The sequence below is a fragment of the Pan troglodytes genome, chromosome 19 (genome assembly GCF_028858775.2).
Source record: "Pan troglodytes isolate AG18354 chromosome 19, NHGRI_mPanTro3-v2.0_pri, whole genome shotgun sequence".
Lineage (NCBI taxonomy): Eukaryota > Metazoa > Chordata > Mammalia > Primates > Hominidae > Pan > Pan troglodytes.
The window spans coordinates 87763811-87785498 of record NC_072417.2 but is presented as its reverse complement, the minus strand read 5'-3'; the positions used below and the strand labels follow the sequence as shown (position 1 = coordinate 87785498).

Sequence of the window (21688 nt, the reverse complement as noted above, 5' to 3'; positions counted from 1 at the left end):
GATTCTATCGCTGTCAGAAGGTGTTATTCTAGACAGACTCAGCCAGAAGAGGGCAAGGTCAGAGGCAATCAAGCAGGAGGTGCAAAACCATCAACCGGCCTCCATCAACTTCCTTTGCAAGAAAAGGAAAAAGCTTATTTTGTAGCTGCCTCAGGTTCCTGACCTCCACTGGAGTAGCTGCCTGGGGTTCCTGACCCTCACTGGGGTAGCTGCCTGGGGTTCCTGACCTCCGCTGGAGTAGTTGCCTGGGGTTCCTGACCTCCACTGGAGTAGCTGCCTGGGGTTCCTGACCCTCACTGGAATAGCTGCCTGGGGTTCCTGACCTCCGCTGGAGTAGCTGCCTGGGGTTCCTGACCCTCACTGGAGTAGCTGCCTGGGGTTCCTGACCCTCGCTGGAGCAGCTGCCTGGGGTTCCTGACTTCCGCTAGAGAAGCGGCCTCTTTGTTTTTAATGCCCGCAGACAGGGAGGAATCCAGGAAAACAGGTCAGCAAGGTGGCTTCTCAGGTGCTGAGGGAGCAGCTCTACCACCTGCTCTGCCCCATGGTCTGGCTGTCAGGGTGGAGCCCTCATTACAAGGGTGCAGGCCTGCAGGGAAGCACCAGCTCCCCATTTCCCCACACCCCACCCCCAAAAGAACTTCTACCTTTATTGAAGAACATGGAGGCCATTTGTCCCATTTCTACCCGGTCTGTGATTTCAAACGGGTTGGGAGATCCACGTCTCTCTGCAGAGCCAAAAGAACAAGGAAGAGGAAGTGGTTCTTCACGTGGAGAGCTTCAGAGGGTGGTGAGGACCTCACTGAATTATCTAAACCATGAAATCCCCAAGTGTCCAAACTCGAGAAAACTTTTCCTAATGTTTCCTGCTTGACATGGTTTAACACAGTCTTTTTTTTTTTTTTTTTTAAAGGGAATTCAGAGATGCTCCTGCTGGGGTGAAAGGGAGAGCAGGCGTCAGAGCCTAACCCAGCCGACCAGGGAGGAGACAGCAAGGCAGGGGCATGTATGAACATGAGGGCACAAGGCAGGAGGAAGAAGAGACGCCACAGAACGACATTTACTTGAGCTTCCAGGGTGCACCAGGCAAGGAACCAGGCATTTAATCATCTCAGTAATAGGAAGGGGTATGGGGGGAAACTGAGGTGCAGAGGTCAAGGAACTTACCAAGCTGCAAATCTGAGTAGTGGCCAAGCCAGCAGGGGCCAGGCCTGTGCCCAGGACTGAAACCCTGTGCTCTTTTGAGTCTACCACAGGGCCTGCCTCAGAACCCAGGGGCAGGAAATGCCAGAATCTGCGGGGAGCCTCTCCAGGGCCCTCTCCATGAAGAAAGGGAACCCTGTGGCCCGGAGGGAAGTGCGGGCCCGCGAGAACCCCAAGACTTACGCACAGACAGGATGGGCCGCTTCTCTGCCCGCTCGTAGTTGTCCCGGATGAGAACATCGCTGTCTGAGGCTGTGGAGGAGTCGTCATCTTCCTCCTCCTGGGAGCCAGTAGGATGGACGAGGAGGAGGGAGGAAAACAAGGGAAAACAAAGGAGCACATCAAAAAAGTACAGAATGTTAGCCAGGTGTGGTGTCATGTGCCTGTAGTCCTAGCTACCTGGGAGGCTGAGATGGGAGGATCACCTGAGCCCAAGAGATCGAGGCTGCAGTGAGCCGTGATTGCAACACTGCACTCCAGCCTGGGTGACAGAGCGAAGACCCTGTCTCAAAAAACAAAAAAAAAAACAAAAAAAAAAAAAAAGAAAGAGAGAAAGGAAAAAGAAGAGCATGGAACTCTACAGAAAAGCCCTGGGACAATGGCGAACCTACTTCCTTTTTTTTTTTTTTTTTTTTTTTTGAGACGAAGTTTTGCTCTTGTTGCCTGGGCTGGAGTGCAATGGTGTGATCTCAACTCACTGCAACCTCTGCCTCCCAGGTTCAAGTGATTCTCCTGCCTCAGCCTCCCGAGTAGCTGAGATTACAGGTACTTGCCACCACGGCCGGCTAATTTTGTATTTTTAGTAGAGATGGGGTTTCACCATGTTAGTCAGGCTGGTCTTGAACTCCTGACCTCAGGTGATCCACCCACCTCGGCCTCCCAAAGTGCTGGGATTGCAGGCATGAGCCACTGTGCCCGGCCTCTTTTTTTTTTTTTTTTTTTTTTTTTGAAATGCTTGCCACTTCATGTTATCTCAGTCTGTTGCCCAGGCTGGAGTGCAGTGGCACAATCTCAGCTCACTGCAACCTTCACCTCCCCGATTCACGCAATTCTTGTGCCTCAGCCTCCTGAGTAGCTGGGATTACAGGCACACATCATCATGCCAGGCTAATTTTTGCATTTTTAGTAGAGATGAGGTTTCACCATGTTGGCCAGGCTGATCTTGAACTCCTGACTTCAAGTGATCTGCCCGCCTTGGCCTCCCAAAGTGCTGGGATTACAGGTGTGAGCACCCCCACCGGCCCCTGTGTTCTTTCTTTCTGCAGGGTATCTGTATCTTTAGGAAGCTCTCAGTACAGCTATGCTGCCCCATTAGAGGTGGCAGAGACGCACTCAGGAAGAAGCGACAACACAGTTCCTGGGTACAAAGATTTCAAACAGCTGAGCTGGGTGCGGGTGTGGGTAGGAGGGCCTGGGGCTGAGACGGGAAAGCGGCAGAGGCTCCATTTGTGCTTTAAGCTTTAGGTGGCTATTAAGCTTCAGCTCTGGGACTGGGGTCCAGGAGCAGTGCCGTGGACAGAGCCCGCCATGCACTGAGAGGAAAAGAATGGGCTGCTGAGACCGCCTGCTGGGTACCTGACGGGACAGAGGCATGGCCCGGAGACGAGGGCAACACACACACCTTGAGGTTCTCCATCCTCTTCCAGCGGAGCTGCGCGTTGGCTGCAGCCATGGCCTCTATCACAAAGGTGGTGGTCACAAAGCTGAGGGGGCCGAGTGCCCAGCGCCAAAGGCGGACAGGTTGGAGGAGACAGAGAGAGAAGGAAAACACCATTGTAAGAACCGACCAGACCCACCAGCCCAGACCATTCTCTTTTCTGAGAGCTGTTCCCTAGAGATGGGCTTTCCTTGGTAAAAAGGTGTGCATGCTTTGATGTTGCTGTCTATAGTGAGAACGTATTTCCGGTGCATGAGAGAGAGAGGCGTGAACTAAGTGATGGGAGGGAAAATAACCAAAGGAGAGAGGGAGCTGGGGGCAGACGTGATACTGAGACAAGCCGCGCTCACACCCAGGAGGGGCTGTTGGGGGCAGACATCAGAGGACGCTCTCAGTGAGGGGAGGCTGGTTCACAAAGGGCCCCCCAGCCTCTGGAAGGAGAGCAGGCAGCTTTCATGTCAACTTTGCAAGGACACAGGCGAGTGGTCACCTCCCAATTACATACACTCACGGAAGGAGCGCAGGCATGGATAATTGGAAATGGGTACTTGGCTCCGGAATCCATCCCTTTTTTCTTTGGCAGTACTTTTTACTTTCCAAATAATCTGGCTAATATTAAAATAAGTTTGCACTTCTACGGACCAATTCAAAAGGGAGATTGGGAGGTGGCATTAGACGCTTGCCAAGAAGTCAGACTAGATTGGAAAAATCATCTTTTCTTTTCCTCTTAAAGAAACTTGAGGCCAGGCGCGGTGGCTCATGCCTGTAAACCCAGCACTTTGGGAGGTTGAGGTGGGTGGATCACAAGGTCAGGAGTTCAAGACCAGCCTGGCCAAAATGGTGAAACTTCGTCTGTACTAAAAATACAAAAAAATTGGCTGGGCATGGTGGCACATGCCTGTAATCCCAGCTACTTGGGAGGCTGAGGCAGGAGAATTGCTTGAATCCGGGAGGCAGAAGTTGCAGTGAGCCGAGATCGTGCCACTGCACTCCAGCCTGGGTGACAGAGCGAGATTCTGTCTCAAAAAAAAAAAAAGGATACTTGAGAGACCTAGATGACAGCTGGAATGCATGAATGCTTTTGTTAACGGAGGATACAGAAGTGGGCTGCCTTCCTGCTAATAAAACCTGAGGTATGAATCCATCTCTGCCGTGGAACAGCATGGGACGAACATTCATCTCCTGCTTTCTTGAGGCCAGGACAACTCTGCCACCAGACTCACCCCTGCCTCTCCCTGAGTGTTGACAAGGGCTGGGGGGCTGACTGCTCGCCCTGACGTTAGGTGGCAGGAGGCAGAGGGGTCACTTGGCCCCACACCAGTTAAACCCACACTCACTCCCACTCTGGGGGAGCAGCCAGCTCTGAAACCCCCATTCCAATCGCCTCAGCACCTCCTAGAAAGGTTTCTCATTATCTTGCCTAAGTGACCATTTTAAGGGCTTTGGATTTACCCTTCTTCTTGGATGTGAAATTAAAATCAATCTTAATTAAGGCATAAAGAGACTTTTCATGGTTGCGCAAGGCCAACTCATTGATCACGTTCAAACACAAATGGGTTGAGCAAGGAGCGGGGTGTGGTACCCCCTGCCTGGGAGCCCAGAATGATCACTTCCCATTAGATGGCTGCCTGTGCTGAAGGTCCTTTAAAGGGGACAGCAGAGTCATGTAAGGACAAGGACTTCTAGAGCTCTTGGCTGCCAGGGCTCACAGTAGATAATGAACCAATAGTGCCCCAAGATTCACCCTCAAAACTCCCCAAAAGAAATGCATGAAGAAACTGAAAACCATGGGCATTTTCCTATCCCATTCAGCTTCCTGTACGTCTTAGTTTGCTCCAACTACTAAGCTCCGTCTCATCCTTCCACCCGCACCCACTCCCTCCCACTTCAGATCCTCGCTTAGATGCAGCCCTCCCTAACCCTGCTTCACCCGGCATCCTAGTCCCCTCGCCCTGTTATGCCTTCCTCTTTCCACAGCACTCACTGCCTTCCAGCTCACTCTTCAATTTACCCATTTATTATCTTCACTGCTCGCTGTCACTTTTCCCCACAACATAAAGTCAAGTCTGCACAGGCAGGGATCTTTGTGGTGAGGCCCCCTCAGTACCCAGAAGGGTGCTTGGTGCACAGATGGGCAGGGTCACCTCTCAGGGGAGGTGTTTCCAGGTGCTCCTTCCCATCTCTTTTTTGCAGCTTGTGGATTCCTACCTGGTTGAGAGAATGGAAATGCCTAGTCCTAAACCCCTTCCTGGCCTGGGGCACTTGCTGACAACTTCAGACTAGTCCCTACGTGTGTGGGAATCCCCGAGAAGAGCCTCAGGTGGAACCCACCCTCCCTGAAGCACCGGCTGGCGAGGCCCACACACCTGGCTCAAGGAGTAGGCGTCCCTGAAGACCTGGGGAGGTACACAGCAGGCGAGTGCCACACGTGATCGTGCACCCAGGCGTGTGTTTATCACCTACTTCGTGAATTACCTTAAGTAAATTCTAAATTCCAAACTGATTTCCCATGTCACCTTAAATGTTTGTTAGATCTTTTTTCTGTGGCTGGGTGGTATTTTCTCAGACAGCAAAACTTGATGGTAATGTTAATAAAGCATACATTTAATAGCAGGGAGGTAAACCTGCCAGGGAAGAAATAGGCCAGCATCACGTGAAACATTCCAAAGCCTAGTGGATGTCCAGGTTTTTATCTGATCAGGGCTGTGCAACCGCTCCACAAAGACAAGCCACCAGGAGGCCTCTGTGACCACTTTCCCCTCTCTGAATACCCTGGCAAGGACTCACTGAGCTCGATACGGGGTAGACAGGTGTCTTCCCACCCCCTCAGTGCCCTCATGTTCGGGCTTCCTGGGCTGACTCCCTCCTGCTCCACTCCTGGCCCCTGTGGGGAAGTCCCCGCTGCCTCTCACCTCATGAAGCCCAGGAACACCAGCAGGACGAGGCTGACAAGCCACCCGGCAGTGGCGAATGCCTTGGGCATGGTGAGTGCGCCCGTGCCCACGATGAGGTTAAACATGTACACCAGCCCAACCTGGAACCGACAGAGGCAACATTCAAGCCCGGAACTTAATCAACTTCTCCCCTTAACAGCTCCCAAGGAACGACCCTGGTGATGGCACCACTGTGGAGGCCAGAAGGCCACACTGTAGACAGGGAAGGAGGCAGGACAGGAGAATTACACCTGGGGCCTAAGGAGCCAGGCTTGCAACCACAGAGCCTGTTAACCAAACATGAACACATGGATGACTCAAGCCCTGGGGTTCAGTTTCAGTCTCTGCTCCTGCTGTCATCACTGCCGTCCCCTCCTAAAGCTGCATCACAGATGCTAGCGCTCTACTCAACCAGGCTGTAGGCTTCCCGGGGACAGAGCATCATAGGCGGGGTACCTGGCACAAAGGTGAGCGCATAATGCTGACCTCAAAGAAACACCCACTTTTCCAAGACCACTGAGCATGTGACTCAAGGTCCTCGCCATTGTCCTTTGGGACACAGATATTCATGCTTCTCTTTCTCCACCCCTCTCCCCATACCAACTTCAGGGTTTTTTAAAAAAAAGTTGAGGCATAATTCACATACCATAAAATCCACCCATTTAAAGTACACACATCAGTGGGCTTTAGTAATATTCACAAGGTTGTGTGACCAGTGCCACCAGCTAATTCCATTTTATCACCCCCAAAAAGCCCATTTCCATTAGCGGCCGCTCCCCATTCTTCCCTCCCCGCTTGCCGACCCAACTTCAGGGTGATTTCTCAGGTCACTGACTTCAGGTTTTAAACAACCCACAGTTTACAATGATTCCCTTTCTAAGATCTCAACCATGAATTTCCTGTCTGACCTGAGCTCCTCCCCTTCTGTGATGCTCTCCAGTCCCCCAGCCTCCTCCCCTGCCAATCCTCCCTCCCAGAAGCCCACCCCTATTTTGGCATCATCTGCTTCCTTTCTTGGTGCAATCGGCAGGCTCCACCAAGCACACGCCTCCTTTCCTGGTGTATTTCTCTTAGTATCAACCTTTCTGCAGACCTCAAGTCCAGCTGCCTGCTAGTCACCTACACCTAGACATCCATCCCATCAGTGGCCCCATCCTCCTTCCTTCCCCTCCAGATCACAGTTCTAGTGATTTTATTTCTGGAGCTTCTTTTGTGGCTAACTCTGGCTCCTATCCTTATTTACAATTCAAATGAGTCTTTCCGGCCTGGACTGGTGCAGTAGACTCCTAACTGGTCTTCCTGTACTCTGCTAAATTGGGTGACATACCGTATGCTTTACCACCTGTTTCTGATCATTAAAAAAGACAAACACCTCATCTCTGGGAATGCTTACCCATTTCTCATTTTCACTCCTGTTCTTAGAAAGATGCACTTTTCTCTATTTTAAAGCTTTTCTGAGATAGCCACATGCTGAATTTGTGATAGAAACACAAAAATTGGTGCCCATTCTCCCAGACTCCGTCAATTTTTTTTTTTTTTTTTTTTTTAAAGCATGAAGAGGACGGATGCAGTGGCTCATGCCTGTAATCCTGGCACTTTGGGAGGCTGAGGTGGGTGGAACACGAGGTCAGGAGTTTGAGACCAGCCTGTCCAACATGGTGAAACCCTGTCTCTACTAAAAATGCAAAAATTAGCTGGGGGTGGCGTGTGCCTGTAATCCCAGCTACTCAGGAGGCTGAGGCAGGGGGATCGCTTGAACCTGGGAGGTGGAGGTTGCAGTGAGCCAAGATTGTGCCACTGCACTCCAGGCTGGGCAACAGAGCGAGACTCCGTCTCAAAAAAAAAAAAAAAAAAAAAAAAGAAAAAGCATGAAGAAATAGAGATTGCCAACTCCCGCCTTGGAGCTATTGGCTGGGAGAAGGAGGGGCTGGGCAGTGGTTAGAGAAGACAGGCTTCCCAGCAGGTGCTAACTGGATATTTGAGAGCAGGACAAAAGGGAGGCCTCCCTGTGGAGAGGAAAGCACTCTGCCTGCAGTACCTGAATACCGGACACAGGACCAAAGCCGTCTTGTGCCACCTCCCCAGCCCCTCCAACTCCTACCCAGCCTTCAGGGCCCATTCCAATGCAACTTCTACCACAAAGTCCTTCCCAGGCTCCCAAAGTTGTCCTGCCTCCCGCCTTTGAATCCTTGTGGCAACAACACTTCTTATGCCCTCTCTTGGGTTTTAGATATTGGCATATTTCTCTTTTCCCTGTTACTAAATATGAAGCTCACTGTGGCCGTGGGCTGCGTCTCACTTCTCTCTGCATTTCTCAGGGTGTCTGGCACACAGGCTGGAGAACACCCAGCTGATTGCACTGGACCCTGCTTATCTCTGACGTGAGCCTGAGAGTCTTCACCATCCAGTTTTGGATGTCACAATCTCAATTTTTATTTTTATTTTTTGAGACGGAGTCTCGCTTTGTTGCCCAAGTTGGAGTGCAGTGGCGTGCTCTTGGCTCACTGAAACCTTGCCTCCTGGATTCAAGCGATTCTCCTGCCTCAGCCTCTGGAGTAGCTGGGATTACAGGCACCCACCATCATGCCTGGCTTAATTTTGTAGTTTTAGTAGAGACAGCGTTTCACCATGTTGGTCAGGCTGGGTCTCGAACCCCTGACCTCAGATGATCCACCCTCCTCGACCTTTCAAAGTGCTGGGATTACAGGAGTGAGCCAACACGCCCAGCCCACAATCTCAATTTGATCCCACAGACAAATCCCAGAATGATGAAAACAAGTTTGAATCATCTTCCTATGCTTTGGTTGGATCACATCATCATCGTGATATGATTCCCCTTTGGGAGTCCTGGCTCAGAGTGGTGCTGCTAGAATAATTTTGAGGGCAGCAGTTGGGTGAGACAGGGGACACACAGCCCATTGCTGGTCTTCTGAATGGGAAGTTCTGGCTTTTCACAGTGACTGTGAATGTCTATAACTAACTCATGTTTACTTTTGCTGGTACTTTCATGCTCATGTGTACAAGGGTGGGAAGGGGTCATCTAGCTAGCTCAGTTCTGCTCATTTATTCAAAAACCAACAAGAGCCTTCTACAGACCGGGCCCTGTGCTTGGAGCTGAGGATACAATGATAAACCAGACAGATATGGCCCTTGAACTCACGGGGCTACGGTCTAAGGAGGAGGAAACAGACAACAAGAAAACAACTACAGGCCGGGTGTGGTGGCTCATACCTGTAATCCTAGCACTTTGAGAGGCTGAGGTGGGTGTATTGCCTGAGCTGAGGAGTTCGAGACTAGCCTGGGCAACATAGTAAAACTCCATCTCTACTAAAATACAAAAAATTAGCCAGGCATGATGGTGCATGCCTGTAATCCCAGCTACTCGGGAGGCTGAGGCATGAGAGTCACTTGAACCCGGGAGGCAGAGGTTGCAGTGAGCCGAGATCATGCCACTGCGCTCCAGCCTGGGAAGAAAACAACTACGGTTACAGCTTGAGAGAGGCGTTATGAAGCAAACAATCAGGGCACTGTGAGAAGACACAATGGGAAAGCATTGGAAACAGTGGATACCCCAGGAAGGGAGCTGGAGGATGAGAAGGTGCTACCCAGGCAATAGACGAGGGAGAGACTTCCCGGTCCAGAGGCCTACAGTGGGAAAGAGGCAGGTAGGCTCGAGGAGCTTTCAGAAGGCCTGTGTGGCTGAAGCACAGCAAGCCGGGCAGGGGTGGGGCTGGAAGAGGCTGCAGTCAGACTGCGAAGAGCCCTTTTGGATGGCACAGGGGGTTGGATGTTTTGGAGCATTTTAAGCAGGGCACTAACAGAACAGACCCCAGCGGAAAACCTAACATCTGCCCTCCCTGCAGCTCTGTTCTCTGCTTATCGCTTCTGTAAGCAGTAATACTTATGAAGGGAAAAAAACCTTATTTCTTTATGGAGAATGATGTTCCCATAATGGAAGTAAAGAGAAAGCAAAGAGGCATAAGAAAGTGATAGTTCTAGGCTAGGTTGGTGGCTCATGCCTGTGATCCCAGAACTCCTGAGGTGGGAGGATGGCTTGAGTCCAGCAGTTTGAGACTAGCCTAGGCAATGTAGCAAGACTCTATCTCTACAAAAAAATAAAAATATTAGCCGGGGACGGTGGCAAGTGCCTGTAGTTCCAGCTACTTGGAAGACTGAGATGGGAAAATCGCCTGAGCCCAGGAAGTCAAGGCTGCAGTGAGCTGTAATTGCTCACTGGGTGACACAGTGAGACACGGTCTTAAGAAAAAAAAAAGAAAGTAATGGTTCTTAGGCAAAAGTTTTATGGGGAAACTAAACAGTATAAGAGGCATTTGTAAATTCAGGGATGCTTGAAGGTCTTGGGATGTAAAAGTCAAAGGTCTCTTGTGGATCAGGGTTTTTCAGCTTGGGCACTATGGAAATTTGGGGGCCAGGTCTTTTTTCATGATGGGGACCTGTCCTGTGCATTGTGGGATGTTTAGTGGCATCCCCGGCCTTTGCCCACTAGGTGCCAGTAACAACCTCTCTCCAACCAGTACTGTCCTGACAATCAAAAATGTCTCTAGACACTGCCTACTGTCCTCTGGGGGTCAGGATCACCGCTAGTTGACAACCACTGCTGTAGAGAGAGGTATAATGAAATAAGCATGCTCCCAAAAGAAACTTAGGAACCTTTAAGAACTTTACAAAGAAATAAATGAAGAGAGAAACTATTGGCAGTTGGGAGCAGAAATGGGTAATTGCAGTTGTCTTGCTTTGTTGCAATTTTTTCAGTTCCAAAGCAAGCCCTGTGTGTTCAGTGGGGGCTCAGGGAATCCTGCAGGGTAACGTAGGACTTCTCTGCCTTCTCAGGACTGTGGCACTCCTGGCGAGCATTCAGTCCTCTTCACCTTCTGTAAAGGTAATCAGTGATGGCCAATCACAATGAACAGACATAGAGGCAGGAAGCAAATCTGGGCTGAGCCACAGGTTGGGTCAGGAGGGGTTGCGGGGAAGGAAGAGAAAGGAGACGTTCTCTTCTGCTGGTCGTGGGACAGTTCTGTGGGCCAGACTCCTGGGAAGCAGTGGCAGAAAGCTGAGGAATAGGCTCTACTGCAGTCTTGATAATGAAGACCAATGCATGCATTCTAAACTGAGTTATCTCCAATTCTCACCTCTTCCTCTGTGGCTGCACTGGAGGAGGCACAGGCACTGCTCCCTGGGACGGCTGGCCTGCTCTCCTATGCCCTAGAGAGCTCAGTGCAGCATCCCACATGCCTCGTCTCCACCCAGCAGCCTCACTCATGACCTGCATGGGGCAGACGTCACCAGTATCTTTCAACAGCTTCCCCTCTGACAATTGTCAAAGGAAACAGAAGGCAGCAAAGATGCGGAAGCAATGACTAGGATTTCAGGGTGTGAAACAAGCCTCTCTCCTTCGAAAGCAACCGCAACAATCTTCAGCAGGAACCAGCAGGCAGAGGCACCCTCAGCGGCCGACCCTTCTGTTGGGCGTGACCTACAGCATCCTGTATTTTGATCACACAGCAACCACTTCAGTTCTGTGTCACTCTCGGTCCTCATAAATGGGGAAACAGACATGTCTATCCTGAGATCCCTTAAGGGGACATGTACCTCTCTGAACCATGTTCCCGTGTTCAGCACTACCCTTGAGAGGGTGTGACATCTGAGCCACCTAGGAGGCTCGTCTGCTTGTTACAAATATTTTAGGCAGAATAATTCAAGCTAAAGCGAACATCCTTGGAACTCCTGAAGGGGAAAAGAACTCAAAATGAATGGGGCAATAGAGAGCTAAGGAGAGGCTTTGTCTTGTAAATGCGCGTGGGCTGAAGCACACGTATGAATGACCTGCCCCGTGTCTTGGTTTCCCAAGGCAGCCAGGGCAGAGCTCTGCCCACGTTGTCTTGAGCTGGGCCCTGCAGGGGAACTCAGAGCAGCCAGCGTCAGCAGCGAGTTAGTTCCACAGCTTATCTGGGTTCAGTGACAACAAACTCTTCTGGTCTTACAGAGGACCAAGATTGTTCCAGGACGGGGGAGTTAAGGAACCCTTAGGAAGAAGGTGTCTTCTCCCCTCAGAACACTGACCACTACACCTCCTGTTTGATGTCACATCATCCCCTCCCCACCCCACCCCATCTCCTCCCTACATCTCTCTTCACCAGTAGGATAAAACAACACAAGCACTTGTTTATGGCCAATGCCCAGAGCTGGCCCTCTGGGCAACAAAGACCCTGAACGAAATAAAACACAGAGGAGATGGAGAACAAAAACGGGCAGAGCGCACTGAAGCTTGCAGGCCTAACTGCCTCATTTCCTGTGGGCACATGCTGACATGTGAGAGAACCCCTTAAACAACTGGAGATACAAGAAACGGGGACATATCCAAGTGTTTTCCTTACAAAACTTAGTTACAGGGATGACTCATCTCATCTCTAAATTTACAGATGTTGTAAGAAAAAGCGGGAGCCGTGGTGACTTTTACATTAATAGACAGCATGGAGATTTCATCGCTGACAGCAGGAGGCTAGGAGCTGTTACATAATTCCACAAATGAGAGGGACACTATTTATTCCATTCCAGGGTTCATGAAAGACTTCACCTGAGAGGCCGGGCGCAGTGGCTCACGGCTGTAATCCCAGCACTTTGGGAGGCTGAGGCGGGTGGATCACCTGAGGTCAGGAGTTCAAGACCAGCATGACCAACATGGTGAAACCCTGTCTCTACTAAATACAAAAAATTAGCTGGGCGGGGTGGTGCATGCCTGTAGTCCCAGCTACTTGGGAGGGTGGGGCAGGAGAATTGCTTGAACCTGGGAGGCAGAGGTTGAACCTGGGAGGCAGAGGTTGCAGTGAGCCGAGATTGCACCATTGCACTCCAGCCTGGGCAACAAGAGTGAAACTCTGTCTCAAAAAAAAAAAAAAAAAAAAAAGACTTCCCCTGAGAAATTACACAGGTGATGGGTGAAGAAGCCTCCTTTATTGCCACACATGAATGGCACAGGCCCAATAGGAAGACTCTGGAATCAGGAAGGCTTTCTTCCAGCTGTGAAGGAAATGTCTTGGAGACACTTCCTTGTCCATCACACCACAATGCTAGTCTGTGAAGCTAGCAGAAACAGACCAGAGATCCCCAGGCTAGGAAGCTATGTACAAGGCAGGGCAGCTGTTGAAGGCAGGTCAAGTTCTAGAAAACTCTTGCTACTTAGGGCAGTGCTGCTTTTGCCTGGGAGGGTTGGTAGCAACCTGAGTCAACCATCTGATTATTCCAACCCTCTGGCTACTTATCCAGGCAAGAGGGCCCTGTGATGTAACAACTATGACCAATCATACGTTACATAGAGAAGATAAATTGAGTGTGTGTTGGGGGCAGCCAGAGGTAACACAGACCTAAGACAGTGAGAATCAATCATTCTAATTGTTCTAATTGCAGAGTCCACCAAACTGTAATTAGAAGTCTCTGTATGCTTTCGCTGCTTCTTACGCCATCCAAGACTATAAAAGTTGTGCAATTTAAAATTCAGTAAAGACCAAAGCGGTTTCCAACTGCTGAGATGAGCAAAACCCAGAGTCAACAGCGGTCAATCACTGTTCATCTGAAGGGCAGCACTGCAGGCAAGTGTGGTAGCCTGGAGATGAACATTATTTCTTTATTTTTGAGACAGAGTTTCGCTCTTTTTGCCCAGGCTGGAGTGCAATGGCTCGATCTCAGCTCACTGCAACGTCCGCCTCCCGGGTTCAAGCGATTCTCCTGCCTCGGCCTCCCGAGTAGCTGGGATTACAGTGCCACCATGCCCGGCTAATTTTGTATTTTTAGTAGAGACAGGGTTTTACCATGTTGGCCAGGCTGGTCTTGAACTCCTGACCTCAGGTAATCTGCCCGCCTCGGCCTTCCAAAGTGCTGGGATTACAGGCGTGAGCCACCGTGCCCAGCCCGGGATTAACATTATAAACAGCATGGCGATTTTGTTTGGCTTGACCACTCTGACAAACACCTTAAAAAGAGAATAAATCTGACTTACATTCTGAGCCACCACAGCAGCACTGTAGTCGCTGCCCCATGGAACTCCCCCATCCTGCTTCCACTATGGTCTGCTCAAGTAGCAGCACTCACTAGTCCCATCTCCAGGAAGCAATGTGCTTTTCTAGAAGCCAGGAACACTTAAGTGAGCAAAAGGTTCTATAAGTCACACTCACGTAGGAAGAGTAGAGTTCCCCGGTCTCTGTAATTTCACCTGCCATTTCCAAAAGTGAGGAAGGGCTGGCAGCAGAGGTTCCTTAGGTGCAAGGGCGGCGGCTGCCGCAGCTCCTTAAAACAAAAAGCAGGCTTCACCTATCTGATGGACTGAGACAGGGGTGGGAGGAGACTTGCAGACTTCCCCTGCCACCTCTGGTTCTTTTATCACAGACACTTAGGGCCTCAGTATCTGTCACAAGATTCACCCCCGGGGGAGGGGTCACCCTGGATGACAGAAATCTGGACGGTTTCTTCTAACTTTTCCCTTGCTGTGCAGGGCACTGCTCTGTGCCCAGCACGGATGTTTTCAATGCTGCTCGGGGTGCAAGTGATTTAAGGGGCCTCTAAAACCACTAAGTCTCACCCACCACAAGAGCCCCCTTTCCACGCTCTGGGGTGGTTATCCTCGTTTAGTTCCAGGAACCAGGAACTCACTACCACACATGGGAGCCCAAGGAACTGTCTGCCGCCTCTGCCTAGGGCAGGGAGCTGGGGGCTTTCCTACATTGCCCTTCCAACCCCACTCCTGGCACTAAGGCCTCCTTTTTTTAATGGGGCCTCCACTCCCTGGCCCCACCTACTCTCTTAGGGTTCCCCACCCTCAAAGCTCCCTCTTTTCTCAAGAGCCCCACTCCCAGCCTCTCCCTCTCTCTCCCTCCTGGAGGAGTCCCGAGTCTAGTGCCGCCCCGCCCCGCCCCAACCTATCCCGACCCGTCCCGTCCTCTCCCGCCCGTCCCGACCCGACCCGACCCGACCCGACCCGACCCGACCCAACACCTGCAGCACAGCCAGCTCCCAAGCCGCCGTCTCCAGCCGGTCCCCTGCTGCCGGCGCCACTGTCCAGCACCAGCGTCCGCAGCGCGCATGCGCCGGCCCCACAGCCCACCTTCTTCGCGCGCGCTGATTGGGCGCCTCGCGGGGGCGGGACCGGGATTGGGGCCTGGCGGCTGCCGTCAACATGGCGGAAGTCGGCGGGGCGCGTTCTCACGCGCATGCGGAAGGGGCGGTAGCCGGCCGGGCCTGGGAACGTGGCTGGTTGGAGGAGGTAGATCACCCTTTCTGCGGTGGACGATTTCGTCGGTGGTAGGTGGGTGTGAGCTTGGCAGTACCCGGGTCCGCGTGGTTGGAGGGTCGAAGAGAGTGGTCTAGAACGCCACTCAAAGGGGAGGGCCTAAGACTAAGCCCGCCTTGCCCTGAAGTGGTCGGGGGCGGGGAGGGAGTGGCTAGAGCCCCGTGCGGTGGTCGCCGGGGTAAGAGGTTGGAAGCAGGTTTAAGGCAGGGCTGAAAGTTGATTCTGGGTTGGAATCCCCGGACTGGGGCAAGTAATGGGAGCTCTGGGGATACTTTGGTACTTGGTACTTGGTGCTTGGGTTTGAGGAATCGAAGTTCTGGGGAGTGGACGGAAGGAACCGGCAGAAACGGAGCCCAGGCTTGGCCTCTTGGAGTGGGAGTCAAGGATTGTTTAATTATCCTTAACCAGCCTGGTTCTCTTTCTTGCAAGAATTTTGGAGTCTGTATTCTTTGAAGTGTCTAGACGGAACTAATGACGGAAGTCAACTTAGCCCCAGCAGGAAAGCTGGAGCTCCTACCCAAAGTTGGAGGAAATTCAGGGTCCTGAAGTCTTTGCTCTCCCCATCTGCATGCAGGCTGCTACCATGAGGTTGAATCAGAACACCTTGCTGCTGGGGAAGAAGGTGGTCCTTGTACCCTACACCTCGGAGCATGTGCCCAGGTATCTTTCCCGCTTGACATGGGGTGCGTATCAGCACCCAGAGCTGTGTAAGGTACAGCCCCAGTCTCAGGGCTATTTCCCCTAAGAAGAAACATTGGTTGTGAGAAATAATTATATATGAGGGGGGAAAAAAGGCTGGGTGCTGTGGCTCACGCCTGTAATTCCAGGACTTTGGGAGGCTGTGGCAGGAGGATTGCTTGAGCCCAGCAGTTCAAGACCAGCTTGGGTAACGTAGCGAGACCTTGTCTCTACAAAAAAATACAAAAATTAGCCAGGCATGGTGGTGCACAGCTGCAGTCCCAGCTACTAGGGAGGCTGAGGTGGGAGGATTGCCTGAGCCCAGGAGATGAAGACTGCTGTGAGCTGTGATTGTACCACTGTACTCCAGCCTGGGTGACAGAGCAAGAACCTGTCTCAAAAAAAAAAAAAAAACAAAACAAAAAAACAAAAACAAACAAAAACAAACGGCCGGGTGCGGTGGCTCACGCCTGTAATCCCAGCACTTTGGGAGGCTGAGGTGGGTGGATCATGAGGTCAGGAGTTCAAGACCAGCCTGGCCAACATGATGAAACGCCATCTCTACTAAAAACACAAAAAATTAGCTGGGCTTGTTGCCAGGCACCTGTAATTCCAGCTACTTGGGAGGCTGAGGCAGGAGAATCACTTGAACCAGGGAGGTGGAGGTTGTGGTGAGCCGAGATCACACCACTGTACTCCAGCCTGGGCAACAGAGTGAGACTTTGTCTCAAAAATAAAATAAAAATAAAATATAAAATAAAATAAAATTAAAATAAAATAAAATAAAATAAAATAAAATATAAAATAAAATATAAAATAAAATATAAAATAAAATAAAATAAAATAAAGGCTGGGCGCAGTGGCTCACGCTTGTAATCCCAGCACTTTCGGAGGCCGAGGCAGGCGGATCACAAGCTCAGGAGAGCAAGACCATCCTGGCTAACATGGTGAAACCCCGTCTCTACTAAAAATACAAAAAAAATTAGCCGGATGTGGTGGTGGGCGCCTGTAGTCCCAGCTACTCGGGGGGCTGAGGCAGGAGAATGGCGTGAACCCGGGAGGTGGAGCTTACAGTGAGCCGAGATCGCGCCACTGCACTCCAGCCTGGGTGACAGATCGAGACTCCGTCTCAAAAAAAAAAAAAAAAGAGAGAGACCAGCCTGACCAACGTGGAGAAACCCCGTCTCTAATAAAAATACAAAAAAATTAGCCGGGCATGGTGGCACATGCCTGTAATTCCAGCCTGGGCAACAAGAGTAAAACTCTGTCTCAAAAAAAAAAAAAAAAAAATAGCAGAACCTGGGGACTGTGACTTCCTTGGGAGGAGCTGCCCATCCTCTTCCCTTTCATTCTCTCAGCTTTTTGGCCTTTCAGCAAGGAATTGCTTTATGTAAACTAAACATGGAAGAAAAAGAAATTGTCTTCTCACCTAATTGTAAATTAGTGATGTTTCCCTGGTGCCAGTGAGTATGTTCAGTTCCTGGAGACTTAATGTTAGCTTGTCCTTGAACTCTGAGCTGATGAGTTGTGATATCTACCATTCGAAAGGCCAGGACTGAGTCATGATGGGATTCCTGTGGGGGCAGTTGGCACATGTCTGGTAGATTGGGATAGTGGTGCTGTAGATGGGTATTCTCTACTTGTAGTTTTCCGTTTGAGGGTTCCTGGTGCCCTAACTTCGTGGGATCTGTCCAGCCGCCTTTGTTGAGGTTGGCTTGCCATATACATCCCCTTCTGGAATTTGAAGAATGTTTGGTTTCAGACTGCTCCTCCGCACTGACCCGAGACAGGATAGGAAATTGGACAGATAGAACTGACTCGTCCTGCTGTTCTTGTGGAAGACTAGCTTGCTTCTGGGTCTTGTGTCTGTGGCCCCTGCCTTAGGAGCAATCATAACCCTTTGGGTCTTCTTTGAGCCCTATGTTAGCCCTGTCTGGTTCTGGACCCTCACATTATAAGGTGTCAGACGTATGCCTCTGAATGAGTCCTCCATGTCTAAAGCCACCCCTCTGTCCCAGCAGGTACCACGAGTGGATGAAATCAGAGGAGCTGCAGCGTTTGACAGCCTCGGAGCCGCTGACCCTGGAGCAGGAGTATGCCATGCAGCGCAGCTGGCAGGAAGATGCAGACAGTGAGGAGTGCCCCCCAACTCCCCCTAGCCCTGGTACTGGGAGGGCTGACTCCACAGTCAGTCTCCAGGTTCCTTCCCTTTCCCAGCCCCGGCCATAGAAGCTTTGTGAAAAGCCTGGAAGGTGCTGGAACTCCTGTATTCTCATGGCCCTGAAGCCAGTCCCTGTGGCTGACCCTTCTGTCCTCTTCCCCACCCACTGCATCGGGCTTGGAAGGATTTGGAGAAAGTAGAGCATTTGGGGCTCTGGCTGTAAATTGAGGCCCTGCCCCTCACGTCCCTCACCACAGCCTAGTGTGGTGACTGTCCTCCTCTGTGTTCCCTGCTGTCTGAGAATTTGGTTGCTGGTTGGAGAGGCTTTTTCTGTATGAGGCAGATTTGGAGTTTTGTAATGAGCTGAAGGAAGCTCTGGGACCCCCTCTTCTCCTGGCAGACTCAGAGATGCTGGTGTTCTGCAGTGCTCTGGCTTGGGTAGGAGTACCATCCTCTCTTCTCTCCTCTGGGGAGTGTGTGTGATAGCCCTGTCACCTCCTCCTCAGAGTGTACCTTCATTGTGCTGGATGCCGAGAAGTGGCAGGCCCAGCCAGGCGCCACCGAAGAGAGCTGCATGGTGGGAGATGTGAACCTCTTCCTCACAGATCTAGAAGACCCCACCTTGGGGGAGATCGAGGTCATGATTGCAGGTTTGTTTCACCTAGCCCTGCCTTCTGCTGACTCCCGGCTCTCAGATCTGCTGACTGAGCCTGCCGAGGCTGCAAAGGGTGGGCACTCACAGGGTTCACTGGGAGGCTCTATGTGGTGAGTCCAGGGCCTGGCTGGGCAGCCTGCCCACCTAGCCCCCTCAGCCTGGTGGTACACCCTTAGCCTCATCACTTTAGTCCTTAGGCTTAGGCGTGAACTTAACCCTTGGTTTGGGGTAGATTCAAGTATGGTTAGTCCCATAGTTGGGGTGGGCTGGGGACCCTCAGAAAAAGGTCTTCTCTGGAGCATGTTGTCATATTACAGGAGGAGGCCCTCCTGTTTCTGCTCCTTCATGGTCCTCAGTTTCCCCCAAGTGGCTACTGACTATCCCCATGAGGCAGCATACTGACTCCATGAGGTAAAGAGGTCAGCTTTGAAGTCAGGTTGCTGGGTTGCAAGCTGTGAGGCCTTTCACACTTCTTTGTGCCTGTTTCCTCGTCTGCAGAATGGTAACGATAGTAGCAACTTCAGAGTTGTTGAGAATTAAATGAGATGGTGTCTGCCAAGTGCCCGCACTGAAGCCTGGCACATGGCGTCAGCGCCGCTCCTGTTGTCTCTCCTAGAGCCCAGCTGCAGGGGTAAGGGCCTTGGCACTGAGGCCGTTCTCGCGATGCTGTCTTACGGTAAGAAAGTGTGAGCAGACAATGCGGGAAGTGGCCAGGCCCCAGGTGAACTTTGTTCAGGTCTGAGGGTTGGGGGCAGGTGAAGGTTCCTCCTCTGCAGCTTGGGACAGGAGGGTGGGGGCAGGCGCCTCCTTACTTGCCCCTGTCTCATCTCCTCTGCGAGGAGTGACCACGCTAGGTCTGACCAAGTTTGAGGCTAAAATTGGGCAAGGAAATGAACCAAGCATCCGGATGTTCCAGAAACTTCACTTTGAGCAGGTAAGGATGTCCTGGGGCAGAGTGGGGCTTAGACCTGGGTGGTGGGCCTGGTGGTGGTAATACTGTAACTTAGCAGGCTTTGTTCTCTGGCTCACGTAGGTGGCTACGAGCAGTGTTTTTCAGGAGGTGACCCTCAGACTGACAGTGAGTGAGTCCGAGCATCAGTGGCTTCTGGAGCAGACCAGCCACGTGGAAGAGAAGCCTTACAGAGATGGGTCGGCAGAGCCCTGCTGATGGCTGGGCCTTGTGGGCAGCCACTCTGTGTGAGCAGGGTGTTGGGCCCATACACTCCAAAGACCAGAGCCCTGCACTGGGAGAGTGCTCCTGGCCCAGGCTGGGAATCACCTTTCGAGGCCCTTCAGACTCTGGCGGGGCTTGCTGTGGCCTCCCTCCAGCTAGTGGTGTGGCTGAGCAGACTCCAGGGCCAGGGCCAGTTCCCTTCTCCCCTCCCGGCCAAACCCAGACCCAGACTCTAGGAAGCTGGAATGGAGGGCAGGGATCCATGGGAGATGTCGGGATGAAGGTGGGAGCCGGAGGTGCAGGGGGACCTGGAACATGGATGGGAGTGGACAGGCCTTTCTCCTTAGAGGCCAGAGGTGCTGCCCTGGCTGGGAGTGAAGCTCCAGGCACTACCAGCTTTCCTGGTTTTCCCGTTTGGTCCGTGTGAAGAGCTACCAGGAGCCCCAGCCTCACAGTGTCCACTCAAGGGCAGCTTGGTCCTCTTGTCCTGCAGAAGCAGGCTGGTGTGACCCTGGGAACTTGACCTGGGAACAACAGGTGGTCCAGAGTGAGTGTGGCCTGGCCCCTCAACCTAGTGTCCGTCCTCCTCTCTCCTGGAGCCAGTCTTGAGTTTAAAGGCATTAGTGTTAGATACAGCTCCTTGTGGCTAGAAAACACCCCTCTGCTGGTAAAGCTCTGGGGGCACTGAGGAAGCAGAGGCCCCTTGCGGGTGCCCTCCTGAAGAGAGCGTCAGGCCATCAGCTCTGTCCCTCTGGTGCTCCCACGTCTGTTCCTCACCCTCCATCTCTGGGAGCAGCTGCACCTGACTGGCCACGCGGGGGCAGTGGAGGCACAGGCTCAGGGTGGCCGGGCTACCTGGCACCCTATGGCTTACAAAGTAGAGTTGGCCCAGTTTCCCTCCACCTGAGGGGAGCACTCTGACTCCTAACAGTCTTCCTTGCCCTGCCATCATCTGGGGTGGCTGGCTGTCAAGAAAGGCCGGGCATGCTTTCTAAACACAGCCACAGGAGGCTTGCAGGGCATCTTCCAGGTGGGGAGACAGTCTTAGATAAGTAAGGTGACTTGCCTAAGGCCTCCCAGCACCCTTGATCTTGGAGTCTCACAGCAGACTGCATGTGAACAACTGGAACCGAAAACGAACATTATAAAACGAACATTATAAAACGAACGCGTTGCTTGCTGTGGCTCCCTTCGTACCACGTGTACCTCAGCAATGGGAGTTCCCTTGGGGCCACCCATTCCTTCCACCAGTCTTCAGGTTAATGAAGAGTCAAAGGTCCCCCAGGGCTTCCCCACCCAGCAGGTGAGATAGGGAGGGGCCCCTCCACAACCCCTGTGGAGGGGAATCTGTCAGGGGCCAAAGGGTAGAAGCAAGGGTGGGGTGGGGGCAGGTCAGCTGAGCAGGGCACTGCTGTGGTAAGGGTTTTGGATGGTTCCTCTGACAAGGAGCAGGAGATGGCCAGATAGTGACTGGCCTGGGGGACACTGTCCACTCCCTGATTCCAGATCTACCTGCTTTACTCATTCCCCTCAGCCCAGGAGCCTATTTTCTGAGAGGTGTCCCTTTGGGTTGGGTGGAGACTAGCCTGGGGGCACCTTCCTTCTGAACACCTGCCCGGAACCTCCCGGCTCTGCAGCCTAGCTCTTGCAAGCCACCTTCCTGGACCTCCAGATCAGGCTTCAGGTGCCAAAGGTATCAGGGACCTGGGTCTTTTGTTGGGGGCAGGGCACCTTGCCCTTGAACAGTCCCTTCCACCCCAGCTAGCCACACAGCATGTCCCCGGGCTCAGTGGACCGGTTTGTTTTCCCCTGGCACTGGACACTTGCCCTCCAATCAGGTCACAATGGCCAGATAAGATAGAGGATCTGGCACCAGCCCAGCCTGCCCCTGGGAATTCTGCACCCCACTGGCTATAGGCAGAAAGA

General features: G+C 52.1%; 2 protein-coding genes across 24 annotated transcripts in view; one reads left to right on the top strand and one right to left on the bottom strand.

The window, feature by feature from the left end:
* Positions 1-14982, bottom strand: part of TMEM104 (transmembrane protein 104) — a 63079-nt gene extending 48097 nt beyond the window's left edge. For 2 of the 9 annotated variants that reach the window (XM_063799935.1, XM_063799936.1), the window contains exons 1-5: positions 14800-14982; positions 5770-5891; positions 2822-2903; positions 1384-1480; positions 645-725 (exon numbers count right to left, since the gene is read on the bottom strand). In XM_063799935.1, the coding sequence (XP_063656005.1) occupies positions 645-725; positions 1384-1480; positions 2822-2903; positions 5770-5891; positions 14800-14982 (565 nt within the window). Of the gene's footprint in view, positions 1-644; positions 726-1383; positions 1481-2821; positions 2904-5769; positions 5892-13982; positions 14095-14799 lie in introns of all 9 variants that reach the window. The other 7 variants (XM_063799941.1, XM_063799942.1, XM_063799937.1 and 4 more) reach the window with 5 other exon arrangements.
* On the top strand, positions 14983-20930 carry NAT9 (N-acetyltransferase 9 (putative)). Of its 15 annotated transcripts, none has more exons than XM_009433227.4 (7): positions 14983-15109; positions 15669-15754; positions 17791-17903; positions 18440-18583; positions 19205-19264; positions 19428-19522; positions 19622-20930. In XM_009433227.4, the coding sequence occupies exons 2-7, from the start codon at positions 15678-15680 to the stop codon at positions 19754-19756; spliced, it is 624 nt and encodes a 207-aa protein (XP_009431502.1). In that variant the 5' UTR covers positions 14983-15109; positions 15669-15677; the 3' UTR covers positions 19757-20930.
* The last annotated feature ends 758 nt before the right edge of the window (positions 20931-21688 follow it).

What these genes read in the sequence shown, in the direction of transcription:
- NAT9 (XM_063798036.1), top strand. Translation starts at nt 15,663, where the DNA reads ATGCAGGCTGCTACCATGAGGTTGAATCAGAACACCTTGCTGCTGGGG. An exon ending in ACCTCGGAGCATGTGCCCAG is followed by an intron (nt 15,755 to 17,790) that starts GTATCTTTCCCG and finishes CCTCTGTCCCAG; the next exon opens with CAGGTACCACGAGTGGATGA. An exon ending in CTGGCAGGAAGATGCAGACA is followed by an intron (nt 17,904 to 18,439) that starts GTGAGGAGTGCC and finishes CCTCCTCCTCAG; the next exon opens with AGTGTACCTTCATTGTGCTG.